General features: G+C 54.1%; 7 protein-coding genes and 1 non-coding gene across 8 annotated transcripts; 4 read left to right on the top strand and 4 right to left on the bottom strand.

Moving 5' to 3' along the window:
• Positions 1-711: 711 nt before the first annotated feature.
• F5Z01DRAFT_751427 (lysophospholipase catalytic domain-containing protein) lies at positions 712-2,805 on the top strand (the record flags this gene model as incomplete). Its single annotated transcript, XM_046267046.1, has 2 exons — positions 712-824; positions 869-2,805. The coding sequence occupies 2 exons, from the start codon at positions 712-714 to the stop codon at positions 2,733-2,735; spliced, it is 1,980 nt and encodes a 659-aa protein (XP_046116914.1). The 3' UTR covers positions 2,736-2,805.
• Positions 2,806-2,836: 31 nt separating this feature from the next.
• On the bottom strand, positions 2,837-4,207 carry F5Z01DRAFT_170322 (uncharacterized protein). The gene is made up of 2 exons (XM_046257891.1): positions 4,044-4,207; positions 2,837-3,992 (listed from the first exon to the last, which is right to left on the bottom strand). The coding sequence occupies exons 1-2, from the start codon at positions 4,079-4,081 to the stop codon at positions 2,939-2,941; spliced, it is 1,092 nt and encodes a 363-aa protein (XP_046116913.1). The 5' UTR covers positions 4,082-4,207; the 3' UTR covers positions 2,837-2,938.
• Positions 4,208-4,963: 756 nt separating this feature from the next.
• F5Z01DRAFT_658936 (glutathione S-transferase) lies at positions 4,964-6,184 on the top strand. Its single transcript, XM_046263727.1, has one exon. The coding sequence runs from the start codon at positions 5,048-5,050 to the stop codon at positions 5,708-5,710; it is 663 nt and encodes a 220-aa protein (XP_046116912.1). The 5' UTR covers positions 4,964-5,047; the 3' UTR covers positions 5,711-6,184.
• A 1,427-nt stretch (positions 6,185-7,611) lies between these two features.
• On the top strand, positions 7,612-8,154 carry F5Z01DRAFT_675391 (uncharacterized protein; the record flags this gene model as incomplete). Its single annotated transcript, XM_046265139.1, has 1 exon — positions 7,612-8,154. The coding sequence occupies one exon, from the start codon at positions 7,612-7,614 to the stop codon at positions 8,152-8,154; it is 543 nt and encodes a 180-aa protein (XP_046116911.1).
• Positions 8,155-8,872: 718 nt separating this feature from the next.
• On the bottom strand, positions 8,873-10,093 carry F5Z01DRAFT_725698 (uncharacterized protein; the record flags this gene model as incomplete). The annotated part of the gene is made up of 2 exons (XM_046266640.1): positions 9,869-10,093; positions 8,873-9,796 (listed from the first exon to the last, which is right to left on the bottom strand). The coding sequence occupies exons 1-2, from the start codon at positions 9,908-9,910 to the stop codon at positions 8,873-8,875; spliced, it is 966 nt and encodes a 321-aa protein (XP_046116910.1). The 5' UTR covers positions 9,911-10,093.
• A 3,362-nt stretch (positions 10,094-13,455) lies between these two features.
• Positions 13,456-14,367, bottom strand: F5Z01DRAFT_170280 (uncharacterized protein). Its single transcript, XM_046257889.1, has one exon. The coding sequence runs from the start codon at positions 14,157-14,159 to the stop codon at positions 13,554-13,556; it is 606 nt and encodes a 201-aa protein (XP_046116909.1). The 5' UTR covers positions 14,160-14,367; the 3' UTR covers positions 13,456-13,553.
• On the top strand, positions 14,237-15,185 carry F5Z01DRAFT_170276 (uncharacterized protein). Its single transcript, XM_046257888.1, has 2 exons — positions 14,237-14,537; positions 14,591-15,185. Exons 1-2 carry the CDS (start codon positions 14,318-14,320, stop codon positions 14,953-14,955), a joined length of 585 nt encoding a protein of 194 aa, XP_046116908.1. The 5' UTR covers positions 14,237-14,317; the 3' UTR covers positions 14,956-15,185.
• Positions 15,186-15,631: 446 nt separating this feature from the next.
• F5Z01DRAFT_t63 lies at positions 15,632-15,722 on the bottom strand. Its single transcript has one exon. It is a non-coding gene; the product is annotated as a tRNA-Ser (tRNA).
• Between the last annotated feature and the right edge of the window lie 466 nt (positions 15,723-16,188).

The raw sequence follows: 16,188 nt of genomic DNA, 5'->3' as shown, positions 1-16,188 counted from the left end.
AAGCGGTCTCGGGAGTGGCTGTGAATGCGTAACACCACCAAACGTTACCTTATGTATCGTACTTTTGTGTCAGCGAGTTGTTTGAACGTGCTGTCAGATTCTGCGGCCAACAAGAAATTGCGCACTCTCCAACCTGCATTGACGAACATGGGAAATTATCTCGAGACTGCTTCATTCCCACGATGACAAGGGCAACGGGACCCCTAATCTCAGACCATAGCGCCTTATCAGGACGTCCCCAGCTCAGCACGCAGATCTGTTAACTGATCATCTTCGCCAAGGATCATCAGCCTCGCTCTCACATAAGACCGTCTCCTTGGCGGCCTCACCCAAGTGCTTGGAAGGTCCATCTCAGAGGGCAGTGACGCTTACACAGCGTCGCGACGTGACCGCTTGGAGCACTAGGGAGGACATTTGGACCCCAAACGGCGTCGCATCCCGCTGTGCGATGGCCGACGGGGCGCTGAAACAGCCCGCTGGGCTGACATGGCCGGGTGCCAATGCCAATTGCCTGGCGATCCCAATCCCATAACCTCTCCTGGCCTGCCCGCCAGCTGCTCGTAACGTCCCAACCTTATTTTTTCTTCTTCGCTCCCACCCCCTTCTTGGTGTATACGATAGAGAATCGGGTAGTGCCTGGTTGTGGCTGCTACTCTCTTACTCTTCGCTTTCTGTTTCTTCCCTAGTGCGCAGGTGCTTTTTTTTATCGCCATGACGAAGAGTCTGGCGCTGCTGTTGGCGGCATCTGCTGCTGCTACTTCTGGCGTGGCTGCCCAGGCTGCAGGTACGTATGAGGGAGCAGCTCCTTCCCCGACCCAATCCCGGTGGTCGCCATCATCATCGCCATTGGCGTCATCGTCGTCGCCAGCAACACCACCTCTAACGTATCAACAATAGTTGACGTCCATATCTCTGCCCGCGCCATCGACAATGCCCCCGATGGCTACGTACCAACCAGCGTCAACTGCCCCAGCGACCGCCCGGCCATTCGCAATGGCACCACGCTGTCCGACCAGGAGAAGGAATGGGTCGTCCAGCGTCGGAACGAGACCATTGAGCCGATGCGCGAGCTGCTCCAACGGATCAGCATCCCCGACTTCGACGCCGAGGCGTATCTCAAAGACGCAGAGAGCAACAACACAAAGGTGCCGAACATTGGGCTGGCCTTTTCTGGAGGAGGCTCCCGTGCCATGCTGAGCGGCGCTGGCGCCATGGCAGCACTCGACAGCCGCTCAGTAGGCTCGGACGCAGACGGCAACTTGGGGGGTCTGTTGCAGAGTTCGACGTACATTTCGGGCCTGTCCGGCGGTGGCTGGCTTGTGGGCAGCATCTACGTCAACAACTTCACCACGGTGGCGGACAGCGTGAGCTCGGGCAACATCTGGCAGTTTCAGGATTCGATTCTCGAGGGCCCCGAGCAGTATGCGCTCCTCGACTACTACACCTCCATCCTCGAGGCGTGTGAGAAGAAGGCGGCGGCCGGGTACGAGCGCTCGATCACGGACTACTGGGGCCGCATGCTGTCGTATCAGCTAATCAATGCCACGGATGGAGGGCCCGGTTATACATTCTCCTCGATCGCTGACGATGACGACTTCAAGAACCACAAGGCGCCTTTCCCGTTCCTCGTGGCAGTGGGCCGCCGTCCCGACGAGAAGATTATCCCCATCAACTCGACAGTGTACGAATTCACACCCTGGGAGCTCGGCTCATCGGACAATACCGTCCACGGGTTTGCGCCGCTGCGCTGGATAGGATCCAACTTCACAGACGGCGAGGTGCCCAAAGACGGCGATTGCGTGAATGGCTTTGACAATGCGGGCTTTGTCATGGGCACCTCAAGCAGTCTGTTCAACCAGATCGTCCTGTACTTGAATGACCCCAACAGCGGGTACCTACCGGACTCGGTGCCGTCCGTTGCAGTGGACGCCGTGACGTCCGTTCTGGATGCCGTCGGCAGCGATAACGATGACATTGCAGACTGGACACCCAACCCCTTCAAGGGCTGGAACCCCGACGAGAACTACAACGCTGACGAGGATCGCTTGACACTGGTTGACGGTGGCGAGGACCTGCAGAATGTCCCTTACCATCCTCACATTCTCATTGAGCGCGAGGTCGACGTCGTCTTCTCCTTTGACAACTCAGCAGACACTGAGATGCAATGGCCTGACGGTGCCTCGCCGATTGCCACCTACGAGCGCTCCCTGACCAACATCTCCGAGGGCACCGGATTCCCCGCCGTCCCGGACAAGAACACATTTATAAACAAAGGCTTGAACAGCCGCCCGGTCTTCTTTGGCTGCGACGCCTCCAACACCACCGACCCGTCGCCACTCATCGTCTACATCCCCAACTACCCCTACATCTTCCAATCCAACACCTCCACCTTCAAGCCCAGCTACAACGAGTCTGAGCGTGACGCCATGATCGAGAACGGCTGGGCCATTGCCACCCAGCTGAACGGTACCCGCGACCGTGATTGGCCCGTCTGCGTTGGCTGCGCCATGCTGTCCCGCAGCTTCGACCGCACCAACGCGACTGTGCCGGAGGCTTGCCAGACTTGCTTCGACCGCTACTGCTGGGACGGCACGCTGGACACTAGCACGCCCGAGACATACCAGCCCGACTACTACGGCACGGCGCTGGACATTGAGAGCGGCGCGCTGAGGAGGGTCGCTGCTGGTGCTTATACCGTTCTGGGGGCAGGCATGGTTGCGTTGATGATGATCTGAGCGTGCACTTTTGGGTTTTGGGTAATTTTTTAGATTGTTGATACCATCATGTGGCATTTAGGCATTGGGCAATTTTGTTTAAAGAATATGCATTACTACTATCGTTGACCACTGTTCCTTGCATTGATGTTCGTGCTGCTCAAAACATAACCTTTATCAAGGACAATACATGGATAAAGTAAGTCGACTTTCCAAATTGCTCCTCATTGCAGAACGGCATCCTTCCCCGTCTTTGCACTCTCCACGACGCCCTCCAAGATCCTCAGCACGTCCCTTGCCTGGGTTGCCTTGACGGGAATGTCCTCTTCTTTCCCACTCACCAAGGCGTCACCGAGCGCTCTGTAGAAGGCCATGTACGTCTCCGGCTCGAGCTCGGGCACGTCGACTTGCTTCATCGTCTTGGCGTCCTCGCCCACCAGCGTCAGTCGCGCGTTGGTCTTGTTGTCGTCCTGGCCGAACCCAGCCTCCGTGGGCTTCATGCCCGCCTTGAGCTGGTCCTCCTGGCGATCCAACGTGTTCTTCCGGAAGGAGCCCTTGAAGCCCCGCACCCAGAAGCGAGGCTGGATGGTCTCGGCGCTCAGTGCGCTGATGCGGACGTTGACGATCAGGCCGTCGGGGTACGTGAGCTCGGCCGACACAGCGTCTGGGTTGAAGAAGTCGGCCTTGCCCTCGCGCTGGTTGAGAAGACGACCGTGGACAGACTGGGGGAGACCGAAGAGGGTGTAGGCCTGGTCGATGAGGTGGGTGCCCAAGTCGAAGAGCGCGCTGCCGCCCTGGGGGATGCCAATCTGGCCCTTCCAGTTGGTGGGCGCGTCGGCGCGGTAGCGGTCAAAGTGGGAGTTGAACTCGACGATGCGACCGAGGGTACCCTCCTGGACGAGCTTCTTGACGAGCAAAAAGTCAGAGTCCCACCGTCGGTTCTGGTAGACGCAGATCAGGCGGTTGTTCTCCTTGGCGATGGCGATGAGCTTGTCCGCCTCGGCCGAGGTGGGCACAAAGGGCTTCTCGGTGAGGACATGCTTGCCGCTCTCGAGCGCACGCTTGGTCAGCTCAAAGTGGTTGTCTGGGGGCGTGGTCACGACAATGACGTCGACCTCTTTGTCGGCGAGGAGGTCGTCGGCTGAGGTGTAGTGCTTGAGATTGGGATGTTCCGCAGGGGCTGAGTTGCCCTCCTTGGGCGAGCGCTGGACGATGGAGTGCAGCGTCAGCGTTGGGGTTGCTGTGATGAAGGGAATGTGGAAGATCTTGGCGGAGAGGCTGGATAGGTTTAGCGATGAATGAGTAGGCGTACGACACTGAGCGACTCACCCGTAGCCAACGACACCGACGTTGAGAGCCTTGGACATGATGCTGGAGTTCCTGATGGCTGAAGTGTATGGTTCAGTTTTCCTGCAATCTTGGAAGCTGGCAGCAAATTCTCAAGCTCATCAATGTAATTACGTCGCCTGGCGGCACGGAGTTTGTCATCTTGCGTGCGGCGTTCCCCAACGAGGCATTTCTGGCGGGCCTATGCGGGGCCGTCTTGAAGCCGTCTGGAAGCCCGCATGGCCTGGGTTGGGCGAGGCTTTGCGGTGATATTGAAGGCACAAGCATAGAGGATGAATGTCTTTCAATTGCATTCATTGACATCCAATGGCGTCGGCCGGTTGCGTAAGATGATTCGGCTCCACGAGGAAAGCATACAGTTCGAAACGCTGAGAAGGCAACTTAAGGAAGATCATCCTGACGCAAAGCAAGGACGGGAAAATAAACAACTAAGAACTGTGGAGAACAGATGTAGGCTCTCCCAATTTCATTCCCCTCACATCGTTACTTCTCAGTGTCTCGAAAAGGAACAAAACGCGTCGCGTGAATAACGGGGTAGGCAGCATAGGGTAGGTGGAAAGGCTATTCACGTCCCTACGTCGTAAAGCGACCACTGCCATCCAATCATCTCATGATCGCACATTAGTTTGTCAGCTGAAAATCACAGTCATCCCCCGCATGTTCGGGGGCCGAATTGGTCAGAATTGACTAGGGTCCGAAGCTGGAACCCCGAAGTGCGAGGCGCGACCCCGAAATGACCCACCTTTCCCGGACATCACCAAGAAGTCCGGAGAGGCGAGGCCGCGTGAGAAGATGACTGGCTGGGCTTACATGATCATATATGATGCAGTATCACTACGGCTGGGTCACGTTTGGATATAAAAAGGGCATTCGTGGTGCAGAAAGAGGAGCGAGAACAGGAACATTAATTCTAAATTGTGGCATCTACGCTCAAGAACAAAGGCCAACCGTTCAAAGCAATAACAACATTCGACTGAACCATAACCATGTCGGCCACTGGCAAGCTCATCGTATTCCGAGGCGGCCCCGCAACAAACACCTACGTCTGGAGCCCCTTCGTCACCAAGCTCGAAGCACGTCTTCGCTTCGCTGCATTCAGCTACAACCGTGACGCTGGATCCCCACGGTCAGCACCCAAGGGGAAGATTCCCTATGTCCAATTCCCAGATGCGACGACTCTCGGTGATTCGACCCTAATTATCAAGCACCTGGTGGATAGAGATGCACTCCCGGACTTGAATGCGCCCCTGAAGCCCGCACAGAGGGCGCAGGATCTCGCGATCCGAGCATTGCTGGAGGACAAGCTCTACTTTTACCACGGCAAAGAGAAGTGGTGCGATAACTACACGACAATGCGCGACGGTGTCCTCGCAGCCATACCATGGCCCATGCGAATGATCATTGGGTACATTGCGCAGAGAGGCGCTGTTCAGATGCTCTACGGCCAGGGCACGCTGCGCCTGCAGGATGACGAGATCACAATGCTGATGGCTGAGATCTGGGACAGCGTTGAGGCTCTGCTTCAAGAGGCCAAGGCATCAAGAAAAGGAGAAAAAGGTCCATTCTGGGTGCTGGGTGGCAAAGAACCAACAGAAGCTGATGCTACCCTCTTTGGGTTCGTAGCTGGGGCACTGGTCTGTGATGCGTGAGTGCCCTTGCGCGAGGTGATGGACCACTGACATACTGACATCCCCTAGGGCGCCAGAGACAAGGCAGATAGTGCGGGAGCATCCAGCTGTGCTTGAGTATGCGGAGCGGATACACGATCGGTACTTTCCAGATTATGAGCGATGGGGGTAAGGCTCATGTGCAAAGCGCGGTAGACTTTCACGTGGGACTTTCAACAAATTGAAACTGGTCATGAAATCAATATCTTCACAACCTACTAACAATGAGAAGCCGGGTCCAGAATCAGAGGCGTTTCTGGGAAGAGGATCAAGGGGGCCACGCACCGTGGCGTGGATAGAAGACCCTCGTGAAAGTACACCGTTTTGAATATGGTCGCGTATCGGCTGCAGCGAAATATCTGATACAGCCATGTAAGGCCTTTTGTTGTTGCATAACAGGAGGTAGTCCTTATCTACGAGCATAGCTCAGACGGTTGGTATATTGTCACGTCCTAGGTTAGTCAACGCACTCCTCTCGAAACTTTGATTTCCCAGACATTGATCAGATGTTTAACACAATAGCCAGATCTAAACTAAGCGCAATCGATTGTAGATAACAATGTTTCTTTCCGGGTTGCCCTCGAGCCATCCACAAAAGGCCGTACGGCAATATTGAATAACCAATGCCGAAAACAAATTGTAATACTAGCACGGCACGGGTAGCGGCACTACCTTGCATCTCACGCCTCCCGAGCAATTGATATGTTAATATCACAACTTTCAATGTTGCGTAGGACAAGCGAACTTGCACAGGGGTCTTGATCCTTCGGCCTTGGCCCGAGACACCAATAGCTCTTGGCATCGAGAAACGATTCACCTAGACTCCGGAAAGGAATCCTGCAGCCGGGCCATGTGAGCCGAAAATGTCAATCGATTGGTGTTCTCATGTTTGAATACGGCGGGCATGAACTTGGGCGGCTCCTTAGGGCTTGGCAGTCGCCCTAGATTTGTCGACGAAAGAGCATTGAAGAAGTGGCGTTCTCGGCTTTCAATCGATTGGCGAACTAGTCGGAGGCCTGCCGCTCGTTGAAGTGATCGGCAGATGCCTTTGGATTTCAAGTACCATCGCATGGCATCACTACTAATGCTAGGAACTCCCGGCCCCCAGGTCCGGGACCCTGCCCACATCGCTCCCCACCCACGACCCAGCATAGTCAGACGTCTCTATTCGTGGTGTTGAACATTACAGACGACATATTTTGAAATAAGACGATTGGTACTCATGTCAAGCTCTTGTCGAAGCAACACGGCACCCTCAGTTTCGACTGGTTGACTGGCACCAGTACACCACTGCTACGTCCCCAAGCTTGGCTTGCTGAATTATCGACAATAGATCCAACATTACATTCATCACCGGCAGTCGAGCCAAGCCTACTGACAGTGCCATGACCCGAAGAGCTCCAGCCAAGAGCCGGGAACTGCATCCTTCGGCTTCTGGGACAAAACCTTAAAGGTGGACACGGGAGACGCCAAGTGAAATACTACGTAGTGATTCGGCTATGCCTCTCGATGTATGGTTGGCGCCCAGTGAGATGAGCAAGCTACAGTGTTCAACATGCGGGATGACCTGATGAGCCATGGCTACTGGCCATCGCCAAGTCAAACTAATATCAGGGTTCAGACTCCAAAGGCCACAACTCTGGCTCCTTTAGAAGTCCTCTGACATCACCACCAATGCCACAACCTGTCACGCTGACAATGTGTCTTCCGTAACGGGATGAGAGACAGAGAGGCCAAGTGGTATAAAGCTGAGGACTTCCTCCCCACAAACGTGAATTGAAGCATCTCATCCGCTGAACAAGGCACTTTCACAAGACATAACTCCTCACATCAAATCATACGCGAATCTCCCTCCCCACCCAAGAAGCCAGTTTTCATCCACAATGTTCGGCAAGCACGCGTCTCTCCTAGCCCTGCTAGCCGTCCCTTTTGCCTACGCCGAAACCCCCCTATGCCTTGACCCGGCTGGGCTTCGAGGCGTTGAGCTCTATGACTATGCCTACTATCGCGAGGTTCCCGACGGTAGGACCCTGGCCTTTTGTTACAATGTGGGCCAAAACGACTGGGTCATCGACAACAACTGGATCACGGACATTGACGCCATGCTCACGACGCTAGTCAACCTCAACGGTGCGGCGCGCTGTGTTGATTGTCTACCAAGCGCTGAGCCTGCTGGCTGCACCGGATACTCGAAAATCTGGAACATTGATGGCAACGACCCTATTGCTGACCTCTTTGGGACTGACCTGCCGCCACTGGACACCTATTCGAAAGATGTATTCATGGACATTGTTCGGGATATGGCCGCAGATGGGGTCCGGCTCGAGGCCTTTGGCGACGAGTTGAGCCCTGCTTTGACCATTGACAAGCCGGGCCAGCTCCGAGAGCAGACTTACAACATTTTCGGAGACGGAGATACTTGCTAAGGAGGTGTGGTGAGCGAGGGGAAGCTTACATTTCGAGAGGAGGGAATGTGAAGAAACTTGCGACGCAGAAATATTGCAACGGAATAAATGATTCACTACCTCTTGGAGGTGATGTAGCAAATCTCTCTGAGCTAGCATGCTTTTTCAATGACGCAACTTTCTCTATTTGCACTTATACCCTTTTCACAAGCCCTTAAAAAAGTCTTTTACTGCAAACCGTCCTCCAACAGTTTCGGCTGCACCCGGTACAAGTAAAGAGGGCTGTTGTTTGCCCAAGACAATCCCTCGTTATGGGCCCTTGTCTGTCTTGGTAATGTTTGCTCTAATTAGGAAGCCAATCTGGACATATGGCTCTTTGTTTGCGTTCCCGTATCTCTTTTAGGTCCATCTGGGATTGATCAATGCACCATTGTGTCAGCATTCGAATGGGTTTTGAGTATGAGCCAGTCAGTTGTGACGTCTCAATACTCGTAATCGTATCTTTATTGGGAGAGTGATCCGGTTGTGGTCGAGTATGCGGAGCGGATACACGATCGATACTTTCTAGATTATGAGCGATGACATTGAGCCTATATGTGCATATTGTGGCAGTAGAGGACACGGGACTTTTGAAACGTCTGGGTCATTAATGCAGAAATTCTTGAGAGTTTACAGAGACGGATTGAAGGCTCAGTACGCCACTTATATATCTTCCCCAGCAGACGATTCACCATCCGCTTTAGGGAAACGGCTGCCATCCGCTTTGAACCATGTCAACCGCAGTGCGTGTGGCATCATCCAGCTTCTCTTCCGGCAGACCCAAGATCTCATTGTTAAGTTTCAGATCCGCCTTGAAATCACCTCCGCCATTGGGGTAGAAGGGTCGCGCATACAAAGCCCTGGCAAAACCAGTATGATCACCGTTGGCCATGTCCGCCAGACCCTTTTCGTATCTCTCCTTGCTGCTCTCGTACTGAATCTCCCAGTCTGCATCCGAGTCGCCAAGAACACGATGCACACTGTCCAGCATCTCCCTCTGGTTCACGTGGAAGCTTGCAAAGCAGAGCATGCCATTCTTCCACTGTTCTAGCGACGGCTCCGCTCCGCTCTCGGGCAACGACAGCAACTTGGCGAGGGCCTGTCCACACAGTGGCCAGGTACTGACGGGCAAGCGGCGTTGTCCATCATCATAAAATATGGCCTTCTTGGTCTTGATATCGATCCCGAAGGCAATGGAGCCCAGAGCCAGACTCCACTCATACCAGAACCCACAGACCATGGCGACGTACGACATGCCCGAGTTCGCAACGTCGTTGCACCTTTCCAGGGCACCGGCGCTGTACAAATCCTCTTTCATCATCTCTTCATTGCGAAAATCACCGCCGTATACATTGGGCATGACGTATGAGACGCCCGCCTTGGCGGCAGCTTTGATGATGCTGGCGTGTGTCTCGCTTGGTGCTCTGGCGGACAAGGTGATGACGAGAAACTGTTGGCCAGCGAGAGCGGCGACAAGAGAATCCTGGTTTTCGAAATCGACCTCGGTACGGGTCGCGCCACTGGCTATTGTCCCTGTACTGCCTTTTCGGACGAGAGCGGTTACAGTGTGTTTCCCGGTCTTGACAAGCTCCTGTGTGAAATGGGTGCCAACATGGCCAGTAGCCTATACGTCTCATGTTAGTATACTGCGAGTCAAAGTACAACCTGGATTGTGATCAGGCTGTGGAGGACGCACGCCAACAATGGCAACCCTTTGGATGTAGTCAGAGGGAGGCATTTTGAATAGTTGCTGACCAAAGAAGTTGAGACTTGTTTGCCTGGTTGTGGTGCGTGCTACCGACGCCCGGCCACGACGAGCCTTTTATAATAGATATCGATCCACTGTGTGTGTGTGTTGATTGAAGCATATCATGTCCTGCTATTCGGGATCCCGGCTAGATCGCAACACCCGATGCCGTCGAACCACCGGGCGTCTGGCCTTCGCATAGAGAGATGCAGCCAGCGTCAGCATGCATCTGTTCTGCTTTCCAATCCCATGATCCAAATCAATTGGCTCGCAAGTGGTGATGCACACGAAAATGCGGTATTGGGTGGAAGTGCCCCGGACATATGCTGCCTAATGTCCGGTAAGGCCTGAGGGATCGTTGTCAAGTCCGCAACGTCTGCCTGTGCTTTTCTTGCCTAAACCCGACATCCGGGATGACACTTCCGAATGAATTGGTCTTGAGTGCACTGAAACGGCGAGACGGGTTGCAAGTGGCCATCGATCAGATCCGGGCACTATGGCAGATCAGCGGACATGGTGCCTCTGCCTTGCTTTGTGACCGACTGCATATCTCTCTTCAACTGTCCTCGTTCTTTCATAGAGCAGACGACAGACATTTGGAAGCAGATTGACGATCAAGAAGCTTCCAGAATCACGTGATAGGCGCAATTGGAGGGCGCGAAGGATGCCCCTGGCATTCCGCTGTCACTCGTCGATAAATCAAGCAACTGAGGTTTGACATGCCAAAGGCTTTAAAATCCAGCTGAATCATTCAGAGAAATAGCGAGCCGATTACGAGCGAGAAGCCCAAGAGGCCAGTCCTACCGCAGTGTCGACAGAAAAGGCCCGCGAACATGCCTTGGGTTAGGTAGGGTGTAGCTCACCTCTAGCAAGCCATGCGCTGTGTTGAATCAACTGAAATGGCTTACTTCAAGGTATCAAGTTGCTCGTGACCAAGACTTTGGGCCAGAAAAACGTGTATGTTGGGGCTAGGCACTTGTAGCCGTCGTGAGGGCTTCTACTCTTGCCCTGCATGTGCCGAGCGACACGCTTTTGGAACTGCCTGTATCGTCCGCGTTTTGTAGACAACTCTTAAGCTATGTCGGGCCTGAACCATATGAGAGTCCATGGGCGTTAATTGGAGGCTGCTTCTGCAGATAGTGTGGTCCTGTGCACATGCGCTCGCATGCTTGGGAGGCTGTCGTGCTTCGAGTCGGGTGATATACGCACCATTGTGACCAACTGATGCCGTGCCTAGTCAAATGGTAGCCCAAGACTATGATTCGGAAATATGAAGACGAAACAAAGACCACAGTATCGCGAAACCTCGTCACTCTGCTGGCGATTTGGCCACCTCTCCGCTGTCGTGGTCTGATGTCCCCAACACGAACGCATGCTGCAAGTCAGAGTGTCAAGCAGCAGAAAACTTGTACGTATTTGGACCAGACCTGTCGAGCCGGGCACCTGCTGTAGGCATCAGTCTAGTACGTACCTAACTCAATCTGTTCAAGTGGTGATCAATGACTGTACCTGCAGACACCCACAAGCTAACAGCGCTCACTTCTGCAGGTACCACATCAAGAACTCAGGATTCTTCGTCTGGAAGATCTCCCGACCTGCCAACGCGCTTGATGCGCCACTGTGAAAAAAGTGGTCTACACCGCGTACATGCTCGTCGGACGTGCAATACTGAGGGTTGCAGCTGTTAAGGAGCGCCATGTGCATGGCTTGATATGTGTGTGGCAAACAAACTGAACGCAAAAGGACTGACCTCACGCTGCGGACGACGGCGTCCTCTTTGAAGACTTTGCTTGCCAAAGGCACCATGGGACAGCGTTTCTCCAAGAAACAGAGGTCAGAGCTGGACCAGGTCGTTGAGAGCGTCTGCCCATCACTCTCTGGGGCTCACAACCAGTCGGTCCGATCCTACTGCGAGTTGTCCTGATTTCACGTGAAGCTGGAACCAGATGTCCAAGTGCGCTTCATCTCCGAGGCACAGGCACATGTCCCAACCGCAACCTAACTATCTGTGCAGATGGGTGGCGAAGATCTCCCAACTCAGGGACTTGCGCCAAGTTCCTTTGAAGCTTAATTATACATTGTGCATATCCAATTTCCGCCTTTGCTTCGTGCCCCTGCGTCCGCTTCGGCAATGCTGTATAGGTGGGTGCATGTGGGTGGGCGAATGGGTGGCATGAGTGAGGCATTGTTGATGCGTTGAAACTTGAAAGGGGCCGGATGCAACGTACCAAAGACCGCGTCCTGCCTCGAAGGCAGGCGTGATTTTCCAAGTTAGACTAATTAGCAGGCACCCACCAGAATCCTCTCCCGCACTCCCGTCGATGCAAACTGGGTCTGGTCGACGCAGCCAAGCTGAAGATGCATCCGCGTCTCCAGCAACATGCATTGTACAGGCTTGCCTTGGTGACCGCTGCGCAAGTCGCCTGGGCCAGGAACTGGGCGTAAGCTCAATTCTCGATGTGCTCGGAAGCCATTCAAGTGCCATTTATACATGTACGGAGTACCAATTTGGTGCTATGAATGCGTCGTCGGTCTATTCAGTACATGTTGGACGTGACGGGCCTAGCCGGCAGCGGCCAGAGAGCAGCATATGCTCACGGCGTTTAGCTGCAGCAACAGTATGTACTACATGTACGTAATAGGCCAATTCACCAGCCCCTCAAGAGGCAACGACGGCTAGGAGGTCATGGCCTCGAGGCGCCAGCAGCATGAAGGAAACAGGTTTGCAGCGCAGATGAAGAGTGAAGTGAGTGACGTTGGTCAAATCTTGGGTAAATCTCTCCCCGTCTCCAGACCGATCCAACGATCCACCAGACAGCGCAGCATCAAAGAAGGAATCCTACTCGGCTTCACTAAGATTGTGCTATTATTTCATTTTCACATGAGCAAACCTCGGTCATTCTGAGACCAGGGACATCTGAAAAAAGGTTCTCCAGTTGGCCCCAAAAGTGTCAACAGGTGGCGCGACGCCATCGAGTCCCAGCAGCAGACGCAGCCAATGATCAGCTGTGCGACCGCCTAACGCGAAGAATCTGGGGGAGATTGGGCCACCCCGGATTGAGGGGGGAGTGGAGATGGTGCCGCAAACATCCTGGTCAGGCCGGCCTGTTCTCGAGCTGTTCCTTTGCTGCCTGCTTTGGAGTTTGGACCGCGCTGTGGCCGAGAACCGACTGGGCTTTCTGGTACGTAGCCTGTACGGATAGGGTCCGCCTGTGGTCCTGTGGATTCACGCAAAGGACGATGGTCGGTACGTCGGCACGCTGTGCTGGGGCCTCGCTGAGATGGATCAATGGAGCATGAACTTATGTATGCAGCGACTGGCCGCGCGGAAATTGCTTCACTTTTCTGGACGAAGGAGAGAAACCACTGGGCGCCTGGTACACGAAAGTTGCCTGCCAATTGCGAGTATTCCCTAGCCAGCTCTCCGTACAGAGTCATCCCCTTGATGCTGCCTCCGGATCGGTCATTTCGGTGCGAGTTACTGTAGGGATCGCCGGAATCCCCGGATTACTAGGATCACGATGGCCCGCAAAGAGCACAAATTCCTTGTCAATATTGCCATTGAACAGTATGGAGCAATGCAAGCAATGCTGAAAGGAGCGTCCAAGCACTAAAAATGAGTCTGGGCTCACTATTACACCTTATTGACGATTAACACGAAGATACGGTGCACCATCATGTGGCTGTGACAACCTAAAAACTCAATTCCAACCTCCTCCCAGTCATGCCTCTCGACCAGCCACGCATCAATCAATCGACAGGTACCACTGCCAGAGAACGTCACATGTGCGTCGAGCAGCGCCCACTCGTCCACCCGAGGCTCACATCCCGCCTGAAAGGCCTCGAGCAGGGAACGACCCCCCCGGCCCATCGCGCGTCGATCGCCTGGCCGATGCAGCTGTCGAATTTGGAAGTTGGGCCCGCGTCCAGCCGCCACTGGCGCTCGGCCGCTCCCAGCACCAGCGAGTAGCGACTGGGCAAGTGGGAATATGGATCCGTTGCCCCTGGCGGTCTGTCCAGTCTGGCCCCGGATTACCCCAGTCCGCATATGCAACCCTCTCGGAGCGAGGACGCGATGCGTCCAACCGGACCCTCCATCCATCATGCGCTGGGGAGAGGTGGTGTGCGCGAGGCAGCGAACGGGATCTCTGCGCTCGCTCTGCTCCAGCCAGCCAGCCAGCCAAGCAAGAAAGCAAGCAAGCAAGCGACAGGCTGCCAGCTCTCTCTCCATCAGGTACATAAGCCGATCCGCCCCTACGACCTAGACCTGCTCTCTCTCTTTTCCTCTCCTCATCCACTCGCTTGGTCAACAATCTAGTTCACTCGTTCTTGTACAACTATCAGCCTGTTTTATACACACCAGTATCTCTAATACTCCCCACCCACCAAACCGCCAACATGAAGTACGCTGTCGCCGCCGCCCTCCTCGCCGCCGTCGTCAAGGCCCAGACCATCAACGACGTGCCCAAGTGCGCCATCCCTTGCCTCGACGATGCCATCGCCAGCGAGACCAGCTGCGACACCACCGATTACGCCTGTGTCTGCCAGAACTTTGACGCCGTCCAGGGTGTTGCCACCAGCTGTGTCATCGACAAGTGCGGCGCCACCACCGCCCTGAGTGAGTTTCTCCGTTCTTTGTCACTGGAAAACATGATCTAACGACCCGTACAGACGAGGTTCTCCCCGCTGTCGAGGCTCTCTGCGCCGCCCAGGGTAGCAGCGCCGAGACCACCGCCGCTGAGACCACCGCCGCCGAGTCCTCCATGGCGCCCACCATGGAGTCCTCCATGGAGATGACCTCCACCATGGAGCAGCCCACCATGGAGCCCACCGAGACCGTCATCGAGACCACCGTCCAGACGACCCTCACCACCACCGTCTGCGACAGCGGCTGCGGCGAGGCCACCACCACGCCCATGCCCATGCCCAGCGGCAACGGCACCGCCCCCGAGCAGCCCTCGCAGCCCCCCAACGCTGCCGGTGCTCTGGCTCCCATTGGCGGTCTCTTCCTCGCCGTCGCTGCCTTTGCCCTCTAAGTCATTCATGACCTGGATGGTATCGGACAGGGGGGTTTGCCTTGTGTGCACATGAGTGTATGACATGGTCCTTTTGGATGGAACTCGGGGCACGACCGCTTTGTAATGGTGTTTATGATGGATGCGCAGGAGATAGCTTGAGATTGGCTCTTTGATCCGTCTTTTAGCCAGGAGTGTAATACAGGAATGAACAGTTGATACACGGAATGTGCTTGATGTGGTACCCTTGGTTTGCCATGGATGAGAAATGTCGTGAATGATGCTTTTGATACTGGCTTGATGATTTGTGCACCTGTGAACACCAATCTCGAGCAGACAGGAAGTTCATTACTCGACATATACAAGGCTAACTAGTCGTACGTTTGACAAGAACAGGAACGAGATAAAAGCACGGATGTGTACAGATGTAAACAGAATCCAAAGGATTGGAAATTGCACTGTCTCGACCTTCACTTCAAGTTACAAAGATCACCTTCCTTCAGCAAGGACATTTCGCAATACGCCGCTCAATCGGACAAGGCTATTCAGGTTTGCTGCCGGGGAATCACACTCCGATAGGTGATTTGTCTCCTAATGCAAAAAGAAAGAATGTCCTGACAAGTCGCGAGGAAGCAAAAATAATCGACATGGAGCGGATTTGAACCGCTGCGGCAAGTCGCGAGGAAGCAAAAATAATCGACATGGAGCGGATTTGAACCGCTGCGGCCGAAGCCATATGATTCCTCAAGAGTTCGAGTCATACCCATTAACCACTCTGGCACCATGCCTGGATTACTAAGTACTCGATTTTTCCGTTATATAACCCAACAGTTGCATCTACGGTCTTCCTCTTCCATCCTAGCTCTTCACATCGACAAGTTCAGAGATAGCCATGTTGCATGTATTCAAGTAACATACATGGACATAACATTTGGCAGTAACTACTTGACGAGGAGTGTGATCTTGAGATCTCGCCTGTGCTATCACTCGTGTACCATGGGACCTGTGCAGGAGGTTGTGGGATTCCCAACCTGTTTACGATTAATCGTATACGTAAATGCGACTCGCATTCTGTACAAATACGACTCGTATCTTGGGCCAAGTCGTATCTATAACTTTTGGACCCCCGCATGATTCGTATACGACTCGTATATTCATACCATCGGAAACTTTTTATTCCTAAACCTAAATTTGCCACCTCCATCGTGTCAACGCGAAGGACGACTCTCAGTAATCGACACTGAATCCCCTTCG

The sequence above is a fragment of the Emericellopsis atlantica genome (assembly GCF_019669845.1).
Source record: "Emericellopsis atlantica unplaced genomic scaffold F5Z01scaffold_18, whole genome shotgun sequence".
Classification (NCBI taxonomy): domain Eukaryota; kingdom Fungi; phylum Ascomycota; class Sordariomycetes; order Hypocreales; family Bionectriaceae; genus Emericellopsis; species Emericellopsis atlantica.
Note: the sequence above shows the minus strand (reverse complement) of the source record. Positions and strands in the feature narration are given on the sequence as shown.